Genomic DNA, 26,677 nt, shown 5'->3' with positions numbered 1-26,677 from the left:
TCCAAGCCTGAAAATGTCTTTCAGGGCCTTCTCCCCAAAGTTGACCTCATTGCACAGGTCCATGAATACCTCCGTATATTCCACGACTGGGGAGTCCTCCTGGCATAGACAAAACAGGATTTCTGCTGGATCCATTCGGTTGGTCATTCTGTCACGATGTGACACGGTAAGACAAAAGGCGAGTGGGGATCCAAATGAAGTTATCCGTTTAATGAACAAAACACAGATGAACACGCAGACAACACAAGGCAGAACACGGAACAAAACATAAACAGGCGGGCAAACAGGTCAGAACACTGAACAGGAACAGAGAACAGAGAACAGAGAACAGAGAACAGGGTCAAGGAGCAGAGAGCAGAAAACAGAGAGCAGAGAACAGAGAGCAGAGAACAGCATAAACCAAACGTAGTAGTAGATGTAGACGTAGAGTAAATGTAGTAAACAGGAACCAATCACAAAGCAGAGACAATCAGAGACAAAGACAAAACACCTGGGGAAGAGATGGAATGCAATTAGTGTCCAGGATAAGCAATGAGTGGGCGGAGCAAACAATTAACAGGGCAAGGCAGCAGACAGACAAAAAGGAAAACTCAGACGGACTCATTACAAACGGAGACTATTTAAAGAGCACGGTGTGTTTTGCTCGCATGTGTATGATAAAACAGGGACCTCTATTCTGCCTTTTCCTCTATGCATTACAGTCAATGTGTAAAAGGATAAAGTGGTATACGTTGTTTATGTCGATTCTTGCATATTTTTTTTAGGTGAACTTTCGTACTATGAATCTCTTGTTTAATCCAAAATTCTGAGGACCACTGAGGAGAACCGAACCCATTTTCATGTCCATGAAACCAGTTTGAGATGAATTTGCTTTGCGACATGGTGCATGCCATGAACATCCATTAGAATATGGCAAATTGTGGCCATGAAGGTTTGTCCGGAGTCAGAAACGGCTGTGGCTTTCAAGTAATGATTGATTGTGGGTTAAAAATGTGTCAAATATACATTCAGGCTGGGGTTGGTTAACTGTTGGGTCTATTATTCATGCTGTTGTTGAAGGTTCCAGTTTTGGTGAGCCAGTTGTACACAGCCATATCTGAGTGACTGTAGAATTTCTGGCACTTCACACCAGTCGCTTCCATCTGTGGGACTGATGGGACTGACTGATGTCTTTTTCTTTATTGCGTCAATACAAACAAACTCGGTTGTGCCTGGAGAATCCCTGGAGATCAGAAGTTATAGCAGCTATACGGTATATATAAATACCGTTGTGTCTGACACCAACCATCGTGCCATGGTCAAAACCTCTGCGATCGTATTTCAAATGATAACATTTTGTCTCTGACTCGAGTCTACCTGCTCCCCTTAATGAAAGAGACATCAAATAAAAAAAACATTTGCATGGAATTTGCCATATATGTATATATATATGTATATATATATATATATATATATATATATATATATATATATATAATTTTATAGATGTCTATCATCTATATATATATATACACACACACACACACACACACACACACACACACTCTCTAGAAACATACGATCAGTGAGTAAATGTAAAATAAGGATCTGAAACTCACACAAAAACCACAGAAAGTTAGAGAGAGAGAGAGAGAGTGAGAGAGAGTGTATGAGCGTTATGTACTAATGTTCTCATTCTCTGTTGGTCAACACACAGCAACACCTCGAACAGCTCCAGGTATAGACAATTATTCTAGTCTAATAATTTAATCATTATAAAACGTTAATATCTCTCTTAATCGCAACAGGTTTGTGCTGCTTTAACCGCCTCGAGTGACGGCTTTGCATTGTTTTGTTGTATTTTACAGAAGAAGAAGATGAGATTCAGTCATTTCTCCCAGTTGTTCGTCTGTATTTCGCACCCAATGGGAATCCTACTGTGCCTGGGTATGATCCATGGTACGCTGCAGTTTAACGTTCTGCCGTTGAACCTTCTCGCTCTGTTCACTGCTTAGCAATTGGCACGTCCCGTTGACCCAGACCATCTCTTATAGCGTATACAAATATTATACAAATATAAGATGTAGTTCTAATGTCTGGTAAACAATTAGATTGATCTTGTCTTGTCATATGTTTCCACATGTTTTGTGTTACTTTAATTGATCATTTCTGCCTAAATAATTCATAATAATTCGGCATAAACGTGTTTTTTTTACTAGCACAGTTTTAATATTTCGTGACATAAAGATCGATTTGTTGTTTGCGTGTGTGTGTAGATCCTAATCGAAGTTGGAAGTGTTTGAACGATTACCTCTACACCATCAAGTGTGAGTTGAACATGACCTCTGAGACACTGCCCCATGATGCCCTCTACTGGCTGGAATTCCGTGATGAAAGGTTATTATTTACAGGCAGTTTGGGGCAGGGTTAGGGCATCGGCATTTTGACGAGATTCCTACACTGTACTGTGTACTGTATGTTTACCAGATGTGTCTGCTGTTATATTACGCAGGGAGCCTTTTGAGTGTGTGTTAATGTTGCACACGAGCCCGTGGGTGTGTGTGATGAACCTGTCTACGCGGATTACAGAACCGTTCATGGACATGGACATCTTCCAGATCTCGCTTAACTACAGTTTCCACGGCAAGAACGATTCTGTCGTGTTAGCAACAGACTACAGGCCAGTATACTACAGTAAGACACACACACACACACACAAACACACACACACACAAACAGAAATACAAGTACACTCTATGTGTACATACTTCTATACGATGTGTGCTTTTTGCAGTTCAGCCTGTCCCACCGTCACACCTGATGTTGCTATGGAAACAAGATGAAGCTGTTTTCCACTGGCTCAGTGGCTATGACGACAACGTAATGCTCGTCCCGTATCTCCGATACCAACTCAGCATACAGGGAAATGGCAAGGTGTGTGTATGAAGCTCTAACGTACTGTACTCCTGATACGACGATTATCTTGATTAACGTGTAAGACCCATACAATGAGTACCATACACGTGGCCTTTATAGTGAATAGGGTTTGTGGTTTATGACAGACACAGAATGGACTGAGAAGAAGAGTAGAATAGGTGTCGCTTTTGCACGTCAGGTAGACGGCGAACAGGTCTGCATTCTCTTATTCACGTGTCGAAGGTGTATGTTTGCAGGTGTTGGATATCCACTCCAGTCTAAACAACTTGTCGGTGCCGATGTCCGCCTTTGCACCCAACACTAACTACACAGCACACGTGCGCTCAGAGCCTCATCAGATAGATTACAAAGGTGTTTGGAGTCACTGGGGTCCCACCGTCTCCTGGACAACTGGATCCACTAGCAGTAAGAAAAAAGAATGATGGTTGTGTCGTTTGTTCGTGACGCCAGGCTAATTGGTTTGTAGCGTTGGAAAATTGCTCAGGTGTAAAAAAAAAAAGAAATAAAACACTTGGGCCAAGTGTTATTGAAAAATGTTTAATACTTCAGAATGTCTGACACCGTATCATGGTTTATTTACTGTCAAGCTGCCACTGCTGGGCCCTTGAGCAAGGCCCTCAACCCTCCCTGCTTCAGGGGTGCTGTATCATGCACCCTCCACAACCTCCTCAGTCGGGATATGTGAAGAAAAGAATTTCACTGTGCTGTAATGTATATGTGGCGATAATAAAGGCTTCTTTGTCCTCCGTTCCGTCTGAAAATATAAACTTGTTTTTTTAGATTCTAAATTTAAATAAAGTTTACTGTTTATTAGAACTATTTTTCATGCAGTGTTGTATAAAGTAGTAGAAAGCGATACTTGAGTAAAAGTATAAGTATCGTACTAGAAAAAGACTTTGGTAGAAGTGAAAGTCACCTTTTAGAATATTACTCAAGTAAAAGTCTTAAAGTATCTGATATTTACTGTACTTAAGTATCAAAAGTCATTTTCTGATATTTACTGTACTTAAGTATTTGAAGTAAAAGTAAAAAGTAAAATTTCAGTGATTTTCGGTAGGTATAAGATCAGGGGCAGTTCTAGAGTTTCATCTTTAGGGGTTTTATCCCTCAGTGAGAATTTAAAACAAGAAGAGTTTTATATTATATATTATATGACTACATAGTAAGCCAAAAGATATGGTGTTATTAAATGGCAAAAGTGGACACCAAAATTTTATGCATGATGTAATTATGCCAGTCTTGAATCAAATCAGTTCATGTATGTGAGCATTCTCTATATAAACAGTGTGTTCAATGAATGCAGTCATTAATTCATAATAATTCGGCATAAACATGTTTTTTACTAGCACAGTTTTAATATTTCGTGACATAAAGATCGATTTGTTGTTTGCGTTTGTGTGTAGATCCTAATCGAAGTTGGAAGTGTTTGAACGATTACCTCTACACCATCAGGTGCAAGTTGAACATGACCTCTGAAACACTGCCCCATGATGCCCTCTACTGGCTGGAATTCTATGATGCAAGGTTATTATTTACAGGCTTCATGCATTATCAAGTTTGGGGCAGGGTTAGGGTTAGGAAAATGATTTAGGTTGATGTTTTCACGTGCCGTTTTCCTGTCACGCCGGTGAATGAAAACGACTTGAGGTTGTGTGGTTAGTTTAACAGCGAAGAATGCAGCTATGCAGCATGAAGTGACAACACATTTCCTGAAGAAAATGTGGATGGTGCTTTGCTCATGGCAAGTTCCCCTCATCGTGCTGAGTGTTTTAATACATGACATGTCCATGTTGTGCTAACTTTATGAGGTCGCTTATGTTTGGGGCAGGGCTACACGTGATGTCACGTGAATACCCGGTGGGGTGCCAATACTTTTGGACAAAAGTTGCTATTGAAATACTGTCCGGAGTAAAGGCCCTAAAGGAGCTGGTCGAGTTCGGTGTAAATCGCTCGAAAACTTGCCGAGTTAAAAACCTCAAAAAATGTTTATAATGGAAGTCTATGTGAAAAATAAAGCCCCTTTGAGCTTCCGTACTGGGAATTCCGGAATTCCGATCGCTTATAAAAGTCATAGCACACCTCTCCTCAATGAACCGGTCAATTTGACACCACATTCGTGGGTCTAGGACAAAAGCTGCAAGACAAGTTACGTGTCAAAGTTTTGTACGGCACAATAACAAGAATTTTGCTTTGCAAGCACCACTAATTAATAATAATAATAATAATAATAATAATGTGACATACAAAAGCACTTGATCCTGCCTGTTATTTCTCATTTTATTTTGAACACGACACATTTTGAGTTGTAGAACCGATAAAATCTTCGGTGTCGGTCGTGTTCAGATGTTGACACCGGCATGTTGATGAGATTCCTACACTGTACTGTATGTTTACCAGATGTGTCTGCTGTTATATCACGCAGGGAGCCTTTTGAGTGTGTGTTAATGTTGCACACGAGCCCGTGGGTGTGTGTGATGAACCTGTCTACGCGGATTACAGAACCGTTCATGGACTTAGACAGCTTCCAGATCTCGCTTAACTACAGTTTCCACGGCAAGAACGATTCGGTCGTGTTAGCAACAGACTACAGGCCAGTATACTACAGTAAGACACACACACACACACACACACACACACACAAACAGAAATACAAGTACACTCTATGTGTACATACTTCTATACGATGTGTGCTTTTTGCAGTTCAGCCTGTCCCACCGTCACACCTGATGTTGCTATGGAAACAAGATGAAGCTGTTTTCCACTGGCTCAGTGGCTATGACGACAACATAATGCTCGTCCCGTATCTCCGATACCAACTCAGCATACAGGGAAATGGCAAGGTGTGTGTATGAAGCTCTAACGTACTGTACTCCTGATACGATGATTATCTTGATTTCCTTTACCAATTTAAGGCAGTTTTTCCTTGCCACTGCTGCCTGAGTCATCTCAGACTTGCTCATAGGGGAATAAATACATACACACTGTGAACTATATACATCTAATAATAATCTAGAATTTTTATTCTGTTAATTCTTATTTCTTTTATTATTCGTTAATTCCTTTATCATTAATTATGTTTACCTTCTGCTCTGTGTTTATGTTCTGTAAAGCTGCTTTGAGACAATGTCTATTGTAAAAAGCGCTATACAAATGAATTGAATTGAATTGAATTGATTAACGTGTAAGTCCCATACAATGAGTACCATACACGTGGCCTTTATAGTGAATAGGGTTTGTGGTTTATGACAGACGCAGAATGGACTGAGAAGAAGAGTAGAATAGATGTCGCTTTTGCACGTCAGGTAGACGGCGAACAGGTCTGCACTCTCTTATTCACGTGTCGAAGGTGTATGTTTGCAGGTGTTGGATATCCACTCCAGTCTAAACAACTTGTCGGTGCCGATGTCCGCCTTTGCACCCAACACTAACTACACAGCACTCGTGCGCTCAGAGCCTCATCAGATAGATTACAAAGGTGTTTGGAGTCACTGGGGTCCCACCGTCTCCTGGACAACTGGATCCACTAGCAGTAAGAAAAAAGAATGATGGTTGTGTCGTTTGTTCGTGACGCCAGGCTAATTGGTTTGTAGCGTTGGCAAATTGCTCAGGTGTAAAAAAAAAAGAAATAAAACACTTGGGCCAAGTGTTATTGAAAAATGTTTAATACTTCAGAATGTCTGACACCGTATCATGGTTTATTTACTGTCAAGCTGCCACTGCTGGGCCCTTGAGCAAGGCCCTCAACCCTCCCTGCTTCAGGGGTGCTGTATCATGCACCCTCCACAACCTCCTCAGTCGGGATATGTGAAGAAAAGAATTTCACTGTGCTGTAATGTATATGTGGCGATAATAAAGGCTTCTTTGTCCCCCGTTCCGTCTGAAAATATAAACTTGTTTTTTTAGATTCTAAATTTAAATAAAGTTTACTGTTTATTAGAACTATTTTTCATGCAGTGTTGTATAAAGTAGTAGAAAGCGATACTTGAGTAAAAGTATAAGTATCGTACTAGATAAAGACTTTGGTAGAAGTGAAAGTCACCTTTTAGAATATTACTCAAGTAAAAGTCTTAAAGTATCTGATATTTACTGTACTTAAGTATCAAAAGTCATTTTCTGATATTTAATGTACTTAAGTATTTGAAGTAAAATTAAAAAGTAAAATTTCAGTGATTTTCGGTAGGTATAAGATCAGGGGCAGTTCTAGAGTTTCATCTTTAGGGGTTTTATCCCTCAGTGAGAATTTAAAACAAGAAGAGTTTTATATTATATATTATATGACTACATAGTAAGCCAAAAGTTATGGTATTATTAAATGGCAAAAGTGCACACCAAAATTTTATGCATGATGTAATGATGTCAGTCTTGAATCAAATCAGTTCATGTATGTGAGCATTCTCTATATAAACAGTGTGTTCAATGAATGCAGTCATTAATAAACTAATATTCACAAGATCAAGACCAAATCAATGTTATTTTTATTTAGTATTGATATTGCATTCATATTTTGTTTGTGCTACATCTCTGGTAATAAGAATAGTGACATTTCACTGCTTTTGGTTGCCACCGTTATAGATAAACGCCTCCAGCTCTGACTGCGCGTGCACGCTGCGCGTACCTGTGCTTCTTCGTACAGCGTGCGGAGCGTAATACAATCTAGGAGCAGTGATACACCAAACCTCCCTTATTACAGTCACACACATTTCTTCTGATTTTATTTTGTACTAACAAGTATCGAAGAAGCTTAGTGGAAATATAACGGAGTAAAAGTTTACATTTTATCTAGGAAATGTAGTGGAGTAAAAGTGAAAGTTGACATAAATTTAAATAGCGAAGTAAAGTACAGATACGTGACATTTCTACTTAAGTACAGTAACAAAGTATTTTTACTCCGTTACATTACAACACTGATTTCATGAGAGAGGGCGGCACGGTGGCTTAGTGGTTAGCACGTTCGCCTCACACCTCCAGGGTTGGGGGTTTGATTTCCGCCTCCACCTTGTGTGTGTGGAGTTTGCATGTTCTCCCCGTGCCTCGGGGGTTTCCTCCAGGTACTCCGGTTTCCTCCCCCGGTCCAAAGACATGCATGGTAGGTTGATTGGCATCTCTGGAAAATTGTCCGTAGTGTGGGAGTGTGTGTGAATGAGAGAGTGTGTGTGCCCTGTGATGGGTTGGCACTCCGTCCAGGGTGTATCCTGCCTTGATGCCCGATGATGCCTGAGATAGGCACAGGCTCCCAATGACCCGAGCAGATCGGATAAGTGGTAGAAAATGAATGAATGAATGTAATTAACACTGAACACAAAGCTGAAAATGATTGTGTGATATTTTACTTCATCTTCTACTTTCGCACTGCTTCTTTTCCCGCCACAGTGAATCATCCGCTTCCACCTAACTCTATCTTCAGCATCCTCTATTCTCACACCAGTTGTTTGCCTTCAGACTCCTTAACAACTGAACTGAACTGAGCACAACACACACACACACACACACACACACACACACACACACACACACACACACACACACACACAAGTCCTTTACACTAAGTCCTTTATAGCTCTGTTTTTGTTCTATGTAGCACCACAATCCTGGATAAACATTGTCTCATTTCACTGTGTACTGTGTGCAACAGCTACATATGGTTGAAATGACAGTAAAAGCTTCTTGACTCTGCCTCATGTCATTTCCTCACCGCTACAGTCTGTATTGTGTGAAATTTTACGCACTATGTAAAAATAACCTTCTCATTTTTTTTTGGAATTGAGTGTTACTATAGCAGTGAGTAATGACAGGAAGATTCGTCATACCACAGTGCATGAAAACTATTAATAAAGTCTGTTAAAACCATCCACGCCTTAGGTCGTGTCTCACTTACCACAAAAGGTAAACTCATTTCAAATTTATTTTAGAATAAATGTCCTTTTACTAGCATCTATGTGTATGGGGCTCCCACACATTGTCTTTACACACACTTCTGATATATATCCATCAAACTGTTCAATTCAATTCAAGTTAAATTGTATAGCGCTTTTTACAATTGATGTTGTCTCAAAGCAGATTTACAGAACATAAACATAGAACAGAAGGTTATTATAAAGAATAATATAAAGATTACTCAATCTCACTCATTTACTACCGAACTTCTCGGGTCACGGGGAGCCTGTGCCTATCTCAGGTGTCACCGGGCAACGAGGCAGGATACACCCAGGACGGAGTGCCAACCCATCACAGGGCACACACACACTCTCATTCACTCTTTCACTCACACGCTACGGACAATTTTCCAGAGATGCCAGTCAACCTACCATGCATGTCTTTGGACCGGGGGAGGAAACCGGAGTACCCAGAGGAAACCCCCGAGGCACGGGGAGAACATGCAAACTCCACACACACAAGGCGGAGGTGGGAATCGAACCCCCAACCCTGGAGGTGTGAGGCAAACGTGCTAACCACTAAGCCACCAATATAAAGATTATTATCAGAAATATTTAAATGTGTTTACATTTATCCCCAATGAACAAGTCTGCGGTGAGCCTGAGGAAAAACTCCTTGAATGGTAAAGGAACCAGACTCAAAGGGGAACCTCATCAGCATATGAGTGACACTGGAGGGTGTGATTATAAATATACAGACTGCTAAATGTTTACATGCTGTTTTGCACACTGTTTTTTTTTTTGCTCTTTGCACATGCTGTCTCACATTTTATCCATTTGCTGTTTTGCACAACCCTGTACAATATCTCATGTAACTGCTACTGTGTTCGTTCCAGTATTTCTGAACACGCAGTATTGTTTGGACATACAGTATTTACACTGGTCGGCGCTGTTTCTGTCTATTGTCTTTTGTGTATTGTTTTGTATTTTTTGTTTGCACTGTCTTTTTGTCCTGCACTGTCTTGTCTGTCTTGTTTGTCTTGTCTTGCACTGTTTGCACCAGGTTGCACGATCCTGGAAAAACATTTCACTCATTTCACTGTGTACTGCAACAGCTATAGTTCAAGTTCAAGTTCAAGTTTATTTATATAGCACATTTACAAACAGCCACACGGCTGACCAAAGTGCTTCACAGTGCATTTGATATTTCAGATACACTTAAAAAATACACAATAAGATAGTACAAGAAACTAAAATAAAAATTATAAAAAAAAATAATAATAAAATAAAATAGCCAGTTTAAGACCATAAGATATAACAGACATAAAACCCTGGGCAATCATGAAAAGGCTAAAGAAAATAAGTGGGTCTTTAGCATGGACTTAAAACTAGAAATGGAGGGTGCCATCCTAATCTCTAGTGGCAGGGAGTTCCATAATTTAGGACCGGCCACAGAAAAGGCACGCTCTCCTCTACGCTTGAGCCGTACACGAGGGACAACCAACAAAGCCTGGTCAGATGAACGGAGACTTCTAATAGGAAAATAGGGATGAAGAAGTTCAGATAGGTAGAGAGGAGCGATATTATGGAGAGACTTATAGACAAAGAGTAAAATCTTAAAATCTATTCTCTGAGAAATCGGAAGCCAGTGTAGAGATTTGAGAATGGGAGTGATGTGTTCATGTTTGCGACAACTAGAGAGAAATCTGGCAGCAGCATTTTGAACGAGCTGGAGATGCGTAATCTGAGTTTTAGATATACCGCAATATAAAGAGTTACAGTAATCTAAGCGAGAGGTTATAAACGCATGAACAGCCATTTCTAAGGTCTTAGGGGTAAGAAAGTGTTTAATTTTGAAGAGAATCCGCAGTTGGTAAAAGCTAGACCCGATAACGGACGAGATGTGTTTGTCAAATTTTAAGTTCTGATCAATAAAGATGCCAAGATTCTGCACCCGTGAAGATCTAAAAACAGATAAACTCTCTAGATTGAAGCTTGAGGACTGAGTGTTCTCATTTGGGCTAAACATTATTACTTCAGTATTTTGTTCATTTAAAAACAGGAAATTTTGTGCCAGCCAAAATTTAACCTCTTCTAAACATTTTAGAAGAGATGAGATCGCTGAAGGATTGTTTTTCCTAATTGGTAAGTAGATTTGGGTGTCATTAGCATAGAAATGAAAAGATACACCGTGTTTCCGGAGAATAGAGCCCAGGGGTAGCATGTATAACGAAAATAGAGAAGGAGCTAAAATAGAGCCTTGTGGAAGGCCATAGGACAGCGCGGCAGGGGCGGAGGAAAAGTTACCCAGTTTCACTATGAATTTTCTGTCAGTTAGGTATGACTGAAACCAGCTCAAAACATTTGCTTTTAGACCTACCCAGGTCTCAAGCCTCGATAATAAGAGGGAGTGGTCTATGGTATCAAAAGCAGCTGATAAATCTAAAAGAATAAGAACCACAGAATCTCCGGAGTCAGTAGAAAGATAAATGTCATTTAAAACTCTCAAAAGGGCAGATTCAGTACTGTGAGCAGACCTAAAACCCGATTGAAAAACCTCATAGATACAATTGTTATTCAGAAAACTTTGAAGTTGATTTAGCACAATTTTCTCCAGAATTTTTGACACGAAAGGCAAGACAGAGATAGGTCGAAAGTTTTTTTGAATAGAGGGGTCCAATGAGGGCTTCTTGAGCAAGGGAGTAACAGTGGCAACCTTTAGGTTGGCAGGGACTGAGCCAGTTTGCAGGCACTTGTTCATCAAAGACAGCAGGCCTGGACCAATTGAGTGAAAGATTTGCTTTAAAAATTTTGGGTGAATTATGTCACTGGGACAAAATGAGGGTTTGAGCTTGTCAATCTCCTCCTTCAGTTGCTGGAGGTTGATGAGCTCAAAAGCGTTAAAAAATGCAGGGACATCTGACGTGATTGGGGAAGAGATATGGGTTATAGTGGGCCGAACACTTAGCCTTAGTTTAGTGATTTTGTCACAAAAAAATCTCGAGAAACCTTCACAGACAGAAACAGAGGCAACAGGCATAGATTTAACAGAAGGATTTGTCACAGATTTAATGATAGAAAACAATACCTTAGGTTTAGAGTGGTTTCTTTCAATTAAAGAAGAGAAATAAGTGGCTTTCGCAGATTTGGCTATAGACTGGTAAGATGTAAGAGAGTCTCTAAATATCTGAAGAGAAACATGCAACCTGTCCTTTTTCCATTTACATTCTGCCTTTCTGCAAAGTTGTCTTTGGAGACGAGTCTCAGCATTTTGCCAAACTTCAGATTTTAATTTTTTCTTGCGAGGTTTGAGAGGAGCAGTTGCATTTGTAATCTCAAGCCAGGCAGAGTTTAAGACTCCAAGATGTTGGTCAGCATCCAAGTCCGGTAATGGCTGCTCCAGGAGCAACTGTGAGCAGCATTTGGCAAAATGCTGCTCACAGTTGCTCCAGGAGCAACTGTGAGCAGCATTTGGCAAAATACGAGTTAAAATTTGTGCTAAACTGTGGGGAATAAAAACGTGAAACATTTTCAGATGTATTTGAATAGTGAGAGATGACTGGAAGAGACAAGGAGAATAATATAGGCTTATGATCTGAGATCATAGTATCAGAAAGCACAATATCAGCCACATCAAGTCCATAAGATAGAACCAGATCAAGCGTATGTCCCTGGATGTGGGTGGGGTCACTGATCCACTGGGATAGGTTAAACGTTTCGAGCAAGTTCAGAAAGTCATGTGAAAGGGGCAAAGACGGACAGCAAACATGCACGTTAAAATCGCCCACTATATATGGCTATAGCTATATATGGTTGAAATGACAATAAAAGCTTCTTGACTTGACTCTTGACTCTGCCTCATGCCTCATGTCACCGCTACAGTCTCTATTGTGTGAAATTTTACGCACTATGTAAAAATAACCTTCTCATTTTTTTTTTGGAATTGAGTGTTACTATAGCAGTGAGTAATGACAGGAAGATTCGTCATACCACAGTGCATGAAAACTATTAATAAAGTCTGTTAAAACCATCCACGCCTTAGGTCGTGTCTCACTTACCACAAAACGTAAACATATATTTGTATAGATTTTTCATATGAATGATATGATGCGAATGTATACTCAAAAAAATTTTATTTAAGAACTAGTTTTGTAAAGTTCGTCAAAACAAACTTTGATGTTGGCTTTGACGAGGCAAGTATCCACAAAGGCAGGTGCTTTTTGGAGGCAAGTGGAAATAAAGGTCAGTGTTACTTTTAGAGGCAAGTCGACATAAGTGTCAGTGTTACTTTTTAGGCAAGTGGACATAAGGGTCAGTGTTACTTTTAGAGGCAAGTCGACATAAGTGTCAGTGTTACTTTTTATGCAAGTGGACATAAGTGTCAGTGTTACTTTTTAGGCAAGTGGACATAAGGGTCAGTGTTACTTTTTAGGCAAGTGGACAAAAGGGTCAGTGATACTTTTTAGGCAAGTGGACATAATGGTCAGTGTTACTTTTTAGGCAAGTGGACATAAGGGTCAGTGTTACTTTTTAGGCAAGTGGACATAAGGGTCAGTGTTACTTTTAGAGGCAAGTCGACATAAGTGTCAGTGTTACTTTTTATGCAAGTGGACATAAGTGTCAGTGTTACTTTTTAGGCAAGTCTACATAAGCGTCAGTGTTACTTTTGGAGGCAAGTGGACATAAGGGTCATTGTTACTTTTGGAGGCAAGTGGACATAAGGGTCAGTGTTACTTTTTAGGCAAGTGGACATAAGGGTCAGTGTTACTTTGTGGGCAAGTGGACATAAGGGTCAGTGTTACTTTTTAGGCAAGTGGACATAAGGGTCAGTGTTACTTTTTAGGCAAGTGTACATAAGGGTCAGTGTTACTTTTGGAGGCAAGTGGACATAAGGGTCAGTGTTACTTTTTAGGCAAGTGGACATAAGGGTCAGTGTTACTTTTGGAGGCAAGTGGACATAAGCGTCAGTGTTACTTTTTAGGCAAGTCGACATAAGCGTCAGTGTTACTTTTGGAGGCAAGTGGACATAAGGGTCAGTGTTACTTTTGGAGGCAAGTGGACATAAGGGTCAGTGTTATTTTTTAGGCAAGTGGACATAAGGATCAGTGTTACTTTGTGGGCAAGTGGACATAAGGGTCAGTGTTACTTTTTAGGCAAGTGGACATAAGGGTCAGTGTTACTTTTTAGGCAAGTGGACATAAAGGTCAGTGTTACTTTTGGAGGCAAGCAGACATAAGGGTCAGTGTTACTTTTTAGGCAAGTGGACATAAGTGTCAGTGTTACTTTTGGAGTCAAGTGGACATAAGGGTCAGTGTTACTTTTTAGGCAAGTGGACATAAGGGTCAGTGTTACTTTTGGAGGCAAGTGTACATAAGGGTCAGTGTTACTTTTTAGGCAAGTGGACATAAGGGTCGGTGTTACTTTTGGAGGCAAGTGGACATAAGGGTCAGTGTTACTTTTGGAGGCAAGTGGACATAAAGGTCAGTGTTAATTTTGGAGGCAAGTGGACATAAGGGTCAGTGTTACGTTTGGAGGCAAGTGGACATAAGGGTCAGTGTTACTTTTGGAGGCAAGTGGACATAAGGGTCAGTGTTACTTTTGGAGGCAAGTGGACATAAGGGTCAGTGTTACTTTTGGAGGCAAGTGGACATAAGGGTCAGTGTTACTTTTTAGGCAAGTGGACATAAGGGTCAGTGTTACTTTTTAGGCAAGTGGACATAAGGGTCAGTGTTACTTTTTAGGCAAGTGGACATAAAGGTCAGTGTTACTTTTGGAGGCAAGTGGACATAAGGGTCAGTGTTACTTTTGGAGGACAAGTCGACATAAGGGTCAGTGTTACTTTTGGAGGCAAGTGGACATAAAGGTCAGTGTTACTTTTGGAGGACAAGTGGACATAAGGGTCAGTGTTACTTTTTAGGCAAGTGGACATAAGGGTCAGTGTTACTTTTGGAGGACAAGTGGACATAAGGGTCGGTGTTACTTTTTAGGCAAGTGGACATAAGGGTCAGTGTTACTTTTGGAGGCAAGTGGACATAAGGGTCAGTGTTACTTTTTAGGCAAGTGGACATAAGTGTCAGTGTTACTTTTGGAGGCAAGTGGACATAAGGGTCAGTGTTACTTTTTAGGCAAGTGGACATAAGGGTCTGTTACTTTTGGAGGCAAGTGGATATAAGGGTCAGTGTTACTTTTGGAGGCAAGTGGACATGAGGGTCAGTGTTACTTTTGGAGGCAAGTGGAAATAAGTGTCAGTGTTACTTTTGGAGGACAAGTGGACATAAGTGTCAGTGTTACTTTTGGAGGCAAGTGGACATAAGGGTCAGTGTTATTTTTGGAGGCAAGTGGACATAAGGGTCACTGTTACTTTTGGAGGCAATTGGACATAAGGGTCAGTGTTACTTTTGGAGGCAAGTGGACATAAGTGTCAGTGTTACTTTTGGAGGACAAGTGGACATAAGGGTCAGTGTTACTTTTGGAGGCAAGTGGACATAAGGGTCAGTGTTACTTTTTAGGCAAGTGAACATAAGGGTCAGTGTTACTTTTGGAGGCAAGTGGACATAAAGGTCAGTGTTACTTTTGGAGGCAAGTGGACATAAGGGTCAGTGTTACTTCTTAGGCAAGTGGACATAAGGGTCAGTGTTACTTTTTAGGCAAGTGGACATAAGGGTCAGTGTTACTTTTGGAGGCAAGTGGACATAAAGGTCAGTGTTACTTTTGGAGGCAAGTGGACATAAGGGTCAGTGTTACTTCTTAGGCAAGTGGACATAAGGGTCAGTGTTACTTTTTAGGCAAGTGGACATAAGTGTCAGTGTTACTTTTGGAGGCAAGTGGAATCTTAAAACTTGTGAAATCTAGTGGAGCGCTAGGCTGCCAAAACATTTGGAGGCAAGTGGAGACGAGGATGTGACGTCATCAGAATACCCGTGAGGAAGTTCCTCATTGTTCTGAGTGTTTTGATATGTCAAATTTCCATGTTGTAAAAAGTTTTTTGATTTTACATATTTTGGGGGCGGGGCTGTGGCACAAACGGAAGGCGAGTTTGGTGTAGATAGTTCGAAAGTTTGCCGAGTTATAAACCTTTAAAGTTTATAATGGGAGTCTATGGGATAAAAGGCCACTTGGAGACCCGGTACCAGAAGTACCGGAACTCTGATCGCTTAGAAAAGTAAGAGCATAAAACTTCAGACCAGGATCTACAACATATCTGAATTTGGTGCATGTGGTTCGAAAGCCCTAGGAAGAGTTACTCTTGATAAATTTTGGTCTAAGCTTAAATAGAAAAACAGAATGTTGGCTTCGACAAAGCGACATAATAAACGTCCTTAAAATGTCGTAACATATGTCCTGTTACTAACATCGATCATGGGATAATGTGTAAGGGGGGAATTCTTTGCTAAGCCTCTTCTCATCAATAAGTGGTTTGAGCCTGTAGAACCTCGGTTTGATAAACCAAACTATGAATCAGCGTACTATTGCGAGCGAAAGACAATAAAATTTTAGTGTGAATGATTACTAATTTTCAAAATAAGCAATAATATAATAACGCAGTTAATAAGATGCACATAACCATGCACGACACTTACACTCCTCTGTCTTATTTACTTACAGATAAAGTTGCTTGACAACCAAAGCTGGTGAAGGAGGTTTTACTATCACGCTACTAAATCTGCTATCTGTTGTTTTTTTTTTTCTTGACACATTTGGAGTGATGAAAGTGACTCACTCAAAACTCTGTACTCAGGCAGATTATTAAAGAAAAACAACACTGAACTTTCGACATTTGGAAAAACATTTCAGCAACGCAGTCTTTTCATAATCGTTTGCACGATCCTGGTGCGGTCTGTGTCTAAATTCTGAACTACCGTAGCTATTGACGTAGCTCGTAACGTTTTTACACGATGTTCCTCTTATTCAGAAAACATGTTTGGTGTCTGTTTGCTTTCTTAGCAGCAATGGAGGTCTTAAAATCGAACCAAAACGTTCAGTTCAGTTACAAAAGACGTCGTCTCAAAGCGGCTTTACAGAACATGAACATAGAACAGAAGGTAAACATAAGGAATGATATAAAGAATTAATATAATAAAAAAAATTCAAGATGATTATTAGATATCTATAGTTCACAATGTGTATGTATTTATCCATAATGAGCAAAAGTCTGAGGTGACTCAGGTGACTGTGGGGAGGAAAAACTCCCTTAGATGGTAAAGGAAGAAACTTTGAGAGGAACCGGACTCGAAGGGGAACCTCGATCTAATCTGGGTGTCTGATAAATGTTGTATCGATGCAAAGTATCACATGGAGTTCAGATCTCCTCTTTAGTGTCACAGAGTCCAACTAGAGCTGGTAGATCTGTAGATGTCTCAGGATTCTCACAGAGTCGGCCTCGTCTCGGCGGAGGTCCAAATTCGTCATCGCATGGAAGACGGTCGGAGCTGGTGTTAAATGTATCTTTAACATCTGGTTGGTTTCTGACCTTTTGTTGGGCTGCAGAAACATTTGTAATTGGTTGTGTGCTTTAAAAAAACAACAACTCCTTTCTGGCCAATAGTAATGAGGTTTTATCCATCAAAGCTCTTTCTTCTGGCTTTTGGGATTTAAGATAGATGAACGCGTACTTCAGGGACTAAGCGTACTATGCAAATGAAATGGTCAGAATAGAGACTCACACAAGGAAGTGCAAGCCTCACAACTTTTTATTAAAGTATCCACACAGACTGAATCAGCATCTTGTTGAATAAACTCTAGGCAGGGGGACACGGTGGCTTAGTGGTTAGCACGTTCGCCTCACACCTCCAGGGTTGGGGGTTCGATTCCCGCCTCCGCCTTGTGTGTGTGGAGTTTGCATGTTCTCCCCGTGCCTCGGGTACTCCGGTTTCCTCCCCCGGTCCAAAGACATGCATGGTAGGTTGATTGGCATCTCTGGAAAATTGTCCGTAGTGTGTGAGTGTGTGAGTGAATGAGAGTGTGTGTGCCCTGTGATGAGTTGGCACTCCGTCCAGGGTGTATCCTGCCTCGATGCCCGATGACGCCTGAGATAGGCACAGGCTCCCTGTTCGGATAAAGCGGTAGAAGATGAATGAATGAATAAACTCTAGGCAGCCAGTTCTCAGGAATACTTGCAGGGAAAAGATAGATAGGAAGTAACCACCAACCTCATTCTGTGTGTTTCTTTTGTATATTCAGTTTGAAGGTGGACCAGGTGATATCGTCCTCTTTTTTTTGGAACTGTCAGGTCTAGACCTAAACCAGATCACCACAAGCTGTAGACAGGGAACTTTGTTGCGTGTTAATTACTGACTCGTTCTCCAATCGAGCTCTGCTAAGATATAACTTTCTATCTTTCTACTGTATATCTTTAAAATATTCACCTAGTAAAGCCAGTTTCATCAACAGTTCATCTGGATGTAATAATGAGTACATTTATGCGGGGGGCTGTTAGGGTTTGGTAGGTGACTAAAAATGCGACAGCCCGGACCGCAACCAAAACAGCACTACTGCCGAATACACGCATACAAGCTCACGCCCACACGCTCACATATTTGATCTATGGGGGTTGCATGAAGTTTATTTATGTTATTGTTGAGACCTGAGACATGCTGCATTTCTCATGATTTTTTTTTTAATATTAATATATTATGATAATATATTCTGTTATCCAGCATCTTTGCTTCCTATTCAAACCTACAATACATCATGTTCATAGTTAATTAAAAACTTAACTAAATATATGCACCCTTAATATTGTCACTCAATAATTTTGGACACAAAATGCATCTCAGTTTGTAAAGCATTACAAAACATATTGCCAAACTACCTGGTTTTTGGTGCAGGGTTGTGTAAAGGACCCCGGGTAAGGAGGGTTGCCTAAAGTAGGTCTTTGAAGACATAGTTTGTCATTGTTGATGTGGATAGACTTGAGTTACAGCGAAAGAGCCATGACTTTTTCACTGAGCCCAACTGGACAGCTATTTATTGAACTGACACACCATTTATACCGCAGGTCTTTATAAATACAGATTAGTGGAAATCCTTTCCAGAAGAGTGGAGATGTTTAGAACAGAAATCAGGTATAAGTGTATAAGTGTCAAGTCCCCACAAATTTTCCATCATGCAATAATGTGCTGGTGTACGGTGGACTTTATTTTATTCGGCAGGTCAGTACTTCTGATTAAATGTTTAACAGACCGACCACAGACCACACACTATCTGACATAGCTGTATAATAAGCCACATATGAATGACAGGAAGTCTCTCTGTGTAGATTAGTTTAGCACTTGCTGAAGTTCGTGTCATTTACCTAAACAAAACCTTATCTACTTTTATTTAGACTCGATTTTAGGCCAAGTCAACACCTTTCATTAGGGAAGATCGTTATGGATGATCTCAAAAGGATGTATTTGGAATACCATTGATTGCAAAGGGTACTTGAGATGGTACAGTACATGTCACATCCACATGAACGTGATGTGACCCAAGGTTTCTCAGCAGAACATTGCCCAGATCTGCTATACAACCAGGTGTCAGGATGGTTATTGCCGTCGATTGAGATGTTTCCTGTTGACCTTAACGTTGCCTGTTGATGGTGCTGACTAATGTTGAATTTGTTTATATTTCCTGTCTTTACTGCAAGACTTCATGAAGCTAAAATACTAGAAAAACAAACTGAAGCTACTCAAAACAGTGGTAGATTTAGCCCACCCGCTTACACCTACCGATAACAATCTTTCCATGTCGTATCAGTCTAAGTGTGCTGGGGAGATAAGTGCTGAGCAGGAAGCCAATAAATGCACCATCTGCAGAAAACAGATAAAAGTTGGTCTGGGGATGTAATAGATATACGTAAATAGCATTTATATAGAATTATAGAATATTTAACGGAGACTATTTAAAGAGCACGGTGTGTTTTGCTCGCATGTGTATGATAAAACAAGGATCTCTATTCTGCCTTTTCCTCTGTGCATTACAGTCAATGTGTAAAAGGATAAAGTGGTAAACGTTGTTTATGTCGATTCTTGCATATTTTTTTTTAGGTGAACTTTCGTACTATGAATCTCTTGTTTAACCTAAAATTCTGAGGACCACTGAGGAGAACCGAACCCATTTTCATGTCCATGAAACCAGTTTGAGATGAATTTGCTTTGCGACATGGTGCATGCTGCGAACATCTATTAGAATATGGTAAATTGTGGCCATGAAGGTTTGTCCGGAGTCAGAAACGGCTGTGGCTTTCAAGTAATGATTGATTGTGGGTTAAAAATGTGTCAAATATACATTCCGGCTGGGGTCGGTTGACTGTTGGGTCTATTATTCATGCTGTTGTTGAAGGTTCCAGTTTTGGTGAGCCAGTTGTACACAGCCATATCAGAGTTACTGTAGAATTTCTGTCACTTCACACCAGTCGCTTCCATCTGTGGGACTGATGGGACTCACTGATGTCTTTTTCTTTATTGCGTCAATACAAACAAACTCGGTTGTGCCTGGAGAATTCCTGGGGATCAGAAGTTATAGCAGCTATACGGTATATATAAATAGGGTTGTGTCTGACACCAACCGTCGTGCCATGGTCAAAACCTCTGCGATCGTATTTCAAATGATAACATTTTGTCTCTGACTCGAGTCTACCTGCTCGCCTTAATGAAAGAGACATCAAATAAAAAAACATTTGCATGGAATTTGCCATACATATATATATATATATATATATATATATATATATATATATATATATATATATATATATAAAATTTTATAGATGTCTATCATCTATATATATATATATATACACACACACACTCTAGAAAGATACGATCAGTGAGTAAATGTAAAATAAGGATCTGAAACTCACACAAAAACCACAGAAAGAGAGAGAGAGAGAGAGAGTGAGAGAGAGTGTATGAGCGTTATGTACTAATGTTCTCATTCTCTGTTGGTCAACACACAGCAACACCTCGAACAGCTCCAGGTATAGACAATTATTCTAGTCTAATAATTTAATCATTATAAAACGTTAATATCTCTCTTAATCGCAACAGGTTTGTGCTGCTTTAACCGCCTCGAGTGACGGCTTTGCCTTGTTTTGTTGTATTTTACAGAAGAAGAAGATGAGATTCAGTCATTTCTCCCAGTTGTTCGTCTGTTTTTCGCACCCAATGGGAATCCTACTGTGCCTGGGTATGATCCATGGTACGCTGCAGTTTAACGTTCTGCCGTTGAACCTTCTCGCTCTGTTCACTGCTTAGCAATTGGCACGTCCCGTTGACCCAGACCATCTCTTATAGCGTATACAAATTATACAAATATAAGATAGTTCTAATGTCTGGTAAACATTTAGATTGATCTTGTCTTGTCAAATGTTTCCACATGTTTTGTGTTACTTTAATTGATCATTTCTGCCTAAATAATTCATAATAATTCGGCATAAACGTGTTTTTTACTAGCACAGTTTTAATATTTCGTGACATAAAGATAGATTTGTTGTTTGCGTTTGTGTGTAGATCCTATTCGAAGTTGGAAGTGTTTGAACGATTACCTCTACACCATCAGGTGCGAGTTGAACATGACCTCTGAGACACTGCCCCATGATGCCCTCTACTGGCTGGAATTCCGTGATGAAAGGTTATTATTTACAGGCTTCATGCATTATCAAGTTTGGGGCAGGGTTAGGGTTAGGAAAATGATTTAGGTTGACGTTTTCACGTGCCGTTTTCCTGTCACGCCGGTGAATGAAAACGACTTGAGGTTGTGTGGTCAGTTTAACAGCGAAGTATGCAGCTATGCAGCATGAAGTGACAACATGACTGCAAATAGAGGCGTCTGTGAAACTAACAATTATAAGTACAGTAGTTGTAATGTAATGTAACTAGAATGTACATTTCCTGAAGAAAATGTGAATGGTGCTTTGCACATGGCAAGTTCCCCTCATCGTGCTGAGTGTTTTGATACATGACATGTCCATGTTGTGCTAACTTTATGATTTTGCTTATTTTGGGAGCAGGGCTACACGTGATGTCACGTGAATACCCGGTGGGGTGCCAATACTTTTGGACAAAAGTTGCTATTGAAATACTGTCCGGAGTAAAGGCCCTAAAGGAGCTGGTTGAGTTTGGTGTAAATCGCTCGAAAACTTGCCGAGTTAAAAACTATGTTGTAACAAGTCTATGTGAAAAATAAAGCCCCTTTGAGCTTCCGTACTGGGAATTCTGGAATTCCGATCGCTTATAAAAGTCATAGCACACCTCTCCTCAATGAGCTGGTCAATTTGACACCTCATTCGTGGGTCTAGGGCAAAAGCTGCAGAACAAGTTACATGTTGAAGTTTTGTCCGGCACAATAACAAGAATGTTGCTTTGCAAGCACCACTAATAAATAATAATAATAATAATAATGTGACATACAAAAGCACTTGATCCTGCCTGTTATTTCTCATTTTATTTTGAACAAGACACATTTTGAGTCGTAGAACCGATAAAAACTCCGGTGTCGGTCGTGTTGAGATGTTGACACCGGCCTTTTGATGAGATTCCTACACTGTACTGTGTACTGTATGTTTACCAGATGTGTCTGCTGTTATATCACGCAGGGAGCCTTTTGAGTGTGTGTTAATGTTGCACACGAGCCCGTGGGTGTGTGTGATGAACCTGTCTACGCGGATTACAGAACCGTTCATGGACTTAGACAGCTTCCAGATCTCGCTTATCTACAGTTTCCACGGCAAGAACGATTCGGTCTTGTTAGCAACAGACTACAGGCCAGTATACTACAGTAAGACACACACACACACACACACACACACACACAAACAGAAATACAAGTACACTCTATGTGTACATACTTCTATACGATGTATGCTTTTTGCAGTTCAGCCTGTCCCACCGTCACACCTGATGTTGCTATGGAAACAAGATGAAGCTGTTTTCCACTGGCTCAGTGGCTATGACGACAAAATAATGCTCGTCCCGTATCTCAGATACCAACTCAGCATACAGGGAAATGGCAAGGTGTGTGTATGAAGCTCTAACGTACTGTACTTCCGATACGACGATTATCTTGATTAACATGTAAGACCTATACAATGAGTACCATACAGAATTCTCTTCTTATCAAAAATGATGAATCAAAAATGAGATTTCAACCTAATGTTTTTTTTTTACCTTGCCAGCAGACTAGCTAAGACGTACAAACCTACATTTGTACTACAAAAAAATCGCACCTTTGCAAGTCAGAATATTAATATAGTCGCGTTTAGCTAGTATATTTTTTTTTATTGTTTTTGTATGATGGTTTCTCTAGAAGCTCTCTGATGCATACATGAGTGTGTGTGTGTGTGTGTGTGTGTGTGTGTGTGTGTGGTTATTGGTCATATCCAGGGTGAATTAATGACAGAGAGATGATGGTACGTGATACGGTTGCTACATGTATAATGTGACCTACCTAGTAAAAATGTTGTATATTTTAGGTCACACTGACCAAAAGAGGTGTTTGGTGTTTTTTTTTTTTTTTTTTTTATCGTGCACGTGGCCTTTATAGTGAATAGGGTTTGTGGTTTATGACAGACGCAGAATGGACTGAGAAGAAGAGAAGAATAGGTGTCGGTTTTGCACGTCAGGTAGACAGCGAACAGGTCTGCATTCTCTTATTCACGTGTCGAAGGTGTATGTTTGCAGGTGTTGGATATCCACTCCAGTCTAAACAACTTGTCGGTGCCGATGTCCGCCTTTGCACCCAACACTAACTACACAGCACTCGTGCGCTCAGAGCCTAATCAGATAGATTACAAAGGTGTTTGGAGTCACTGGGGTCCCACCGTCTCCTGGACAACTGGATCCACTAGCAGTAAGAAAAAAGAATGATGGTTGTGTCGTTTGTTCGTGACGCCAGGCTAATTGGTTTGTAGTGTTGGCAAATTGCTCAGGTGTAAAAAAAAAAGAAATAAAACACTTGGGACAAGTGTTATCGAAAAATGTTTAATACTAAATTTAAATAAAGTTTACTGTTTATTAGAACTATATTTCATGAGAGGGGGCACGGTGGCTTAGTGGTTAGCACGTTCGCCTCACACCTCCAGGGTTGGGGGTTCGATTCCCGCCTCCGCCTTGTGTGTGTGGAGTTTGCATGTTCTCCCCGTGCCTCGGGGGTTTCCTCCGGGTACTCCGGTTTCCTCCCCCGGTCCAAAGACATGCATGGTAGGTTGATTGGCATCTCTGGAAAAATTGTCCGTAGTGTGTGAGTGAATGAGAGTGTGTGTGCCCTGTGATGGGTTGGCACTCCGTCCAGGGTGTATCCTGCCTCGATGCCCAATGATGCCTGAGATAGGCACAGGCTCCCCGTGACCCGAGAAGTTCGGATAAGCGGTAGAAGATGAATGAATGAATATTTCATGAGCTGCTTTGATATGTTTTTGACCCGTCGGTTTGCCAAACAAGTGCGAAGTGTGTTCTGTTGTGTGTGTGTGTGTCTTCACCAGCAGATGATCCGCTTACGTCTTTAGCTCCAGTCTTGATGACTCTGTTCGCACTGCCCATAGTGTTGCTCTTCTACTTTTCATACACCAAGTGAGTCTTTCCCTTTCTCTTCCTTTGTGAGGACAGAATACCCACAAGACCAGAATTAACCGTTTAAGACAGATTAAGTAGAACACAGATACTGTACACAGATGAGGTTCGTACACCAGTACAGGAATAACCTTTTTATGTGCTTTGTTCTCGTTTGCACAGTGGACTGATGGTAGATGTAAATATATTGATATTTTCCTGCCAGGTGCAAAGAGAGTTTACTGACCTCAAGTCCGGCTCCTCATATCGGAGATTTCAAAGTGAGTGTGATATTTTGCTTGCTTTAATTAAAGGTCTTTTAGGTGTCCCGTGAACCTCCCGTGTCTTTGGCTCATCTAGGTTTGAACCCCAAGAGAGTCGTTAGGGTGAATATTCGACGGCTTTCTGGTCGACGTAACGTGTCAGACGTTTTGTGTGTTTGTGTTTTTTATTTCAGTGTTCGGTGATGCTGCCGACGAATGTGGGTGACTTGCTCCAGAGGGAGGAGTCTCTACAGATCGACACGTTGATTGAAGAGCCGAATCCAACCTGGCTTGAAAAGATGAAGGAAGCCGATGACGGCTCAAGCCAGACCTCCTCCACCATCACGCCCACATCTCCCTGCATGGGTAGCTGGGCGCAGGCTTGGACGTCAGTAGAGCAGGGGAGCGTGATGTACAGCGATGAGTACTGCACTCTCTCACACACACCAAGTGAACATGGTGGAAATGATAACGTCACACACGCACACTGAATCATTACACACATTTACACAGTTACTCGCCGGAAGGATGACAGCCTTGCCGCTCACAGATAGGCGGCAAATCCCAACTCACCGCTGTGATATGTAATACAGTAACAAGTCACATGGAGACGTTGGACACACAATCAGAGTCTCCGCCCACAAATCAAAGAACGTATCATATCTTCTGAGCACTTTTTTGGCCACAAGATCCAGAATCCTTCATATTTTAAAGACATTTCAGAGATATCGATTATTGATTTTAAACCAGCTCTCGAAGGAATTCTGCACCAACCCTACACACTTCCGAAGGAATTCCGACCGATCCCACCTATCATGAAGAAATTCCGAACAATCCCAAATTGCATATAATGGCAGGTCTGAATTTCTAACATGAAATTTGGAGGTGACATACTTTTACTCCCCAAATATGAAAGCACGCTTGCTCCTCTATGACACGGACTTTTGGCAGAAATACACAGCCGTGGTATTTCATCTCCGTTCGGTTTCAAACCTTCCGATTTTTTGAGGGATCCGTTTGTAAAATATCGTGTTATAACTGCAAAATAATTCCGAGATACATTTTCTATCATTTCTTTAAAGATTTTTAGTCACGGTCACATATTAACCGATGGATTTTTAGCTCTCGAAATATGTAAATAAGGAGACGACGTATGTCGTTTAATAGCTATCTTATATCTTAAATACCGTGTAGCACATGCACGCATCTCGGGTGTATTTTAACATCTTATTTACGAATCTATCCAAAAATAAAAAGGATTTTATATCAAATTTTGACCTTTTTTTTTCCTCCATGAGTTGTATTTTGGTGTAACATTAACATACGTGCACGAACATCTCAGGTTCCAGGACGTCGGCTTGTCTTGTGATGAAAGATGCGATGAGAACACGTAATTTACACTTCGGTCCTTAATCAAAGACTAAAGGTATCAAAGGCATCGTTTAAAAACACTGGGGCTGTTTAGACTGAAGAGACTCGAAGCGCAGTCATAACAAACACTTCTTTTTTTCAAGAAGCAGGTTTCAGTTTACAGAAATCTACTTAATGAGCAAGTAGATTCATGTGTGAAGCAAATATACCCTTATGTCCATGGGTGTAAATTTCATTTAACAGTAGGGGGACAATAAATATAAAATTTCTCATGAGCAATTTTTTAGGGGGGGGGGGGGGGGGGGGGGGGGGGGGCACAAATAATACAGACTAATTGTACTTATAAAGACACTGTATGTCACCACAGTGAAAAACTTTGCTTTTATCATTATTATTATTGTAGCATGGAGACGCGTCATTATGGTTATTTTCAAAGTTTTTCTCGACGGCTTTGGCGTGTTAGTTACAGTGCACTATGCAACAAGCTATTGTAAACAAGCTAACGTAAACAAGCTATTGTAAACAAGCTAACGTAAACAAGCTATTGTAAACAAGCTAACGTTAACTAGCTAACGTTAACAAGCTATTGTAAACAAGCTAAAGTTAACAAGCTATTGTAAACAAGCTAACGTTAACTAGAGAAGTAATATTTTAATCGCTAATATAGCAGATTCATGGAAAATTACATCGGTAATCAGCATTTTGCCGCAACTAATTTATGAATGAA

General features: G+C 40.5%; 1 protein-coding gene across 3 annotated transcripts; it reads left to right on the top strand.

Moving 5' to 3' along the window:
• The first annotated feature begins 1,587 nt into the window (after positions 1–1,587).
• On the top strand, positions 1,588–25,850 carry LOC113652114. Of its 3 annotated transcripts, none has more exons than XM_047811450.1 (17): positions 1,588–1,717; positions 1,848–1,926; positions 2,256–2,376; positions 2,492–2,673; positions 2,774–2,913; positions 3,153–3,321; positions 4,320–4,440; positions 5,339–5,520; positions 5,617–5,756; positions 6,277–6,445; positions 21,281–21,401; positions 22,366–22,547; positions 22,644–22,783; positions 23,450–23,618; positions 24,250–24,337; positions 24,543–24,597; positions 24,774–25,850. In XM_047811450.1, the coding sequence occupies exons 2-17, from the start codon at positions 1,857–1,859 to the stop codon at positions 25,068–25,070; spliced, it is 2,346 nt and encodes a 781-aa protein (XP_047667406.1). In that variant the 5' UTR covers positions 1,588–1,717; positions 1,848–1,856; the 3' UTR covers positions 25,071–25,850. The 3 variants fall into 3 exon arrangements, with proteins under 3 accessions (XP_047667406.1, XP_047667405.1, XP_047667404.1); XM_047811449.1 differs by having other exon boundaries at positions 1,848–1,938; positions 24,253–24,337; XM_047811448.1 differs by having other exon boundaries at positions 1,848–1,938.
• The last annotated feature ends 827 nt before the right edge of the window (positions 25,851–26,677 follow it).

This window comes from Tachysurus fulvidraco, chromosome 3 (assembly GCF_022655615.1).
Source record: "Tachysurus fulvidraco isolate hzauxx_2018 chromosome 3, HZAU_PFXX_2.0, whole genome shotgun sequence".
NCBI classification, from domain to species: Eukaryota; Metazoa; Chordata; class Actinopteri; order Siluriformes; family Bagridae; genus Tachysurus; species Tachysurus fulvidraco.
Note: the sequence above shows the minus strand (reverse complement) of the source record. Positions and strands in the feature narration are given on the sequence as shown.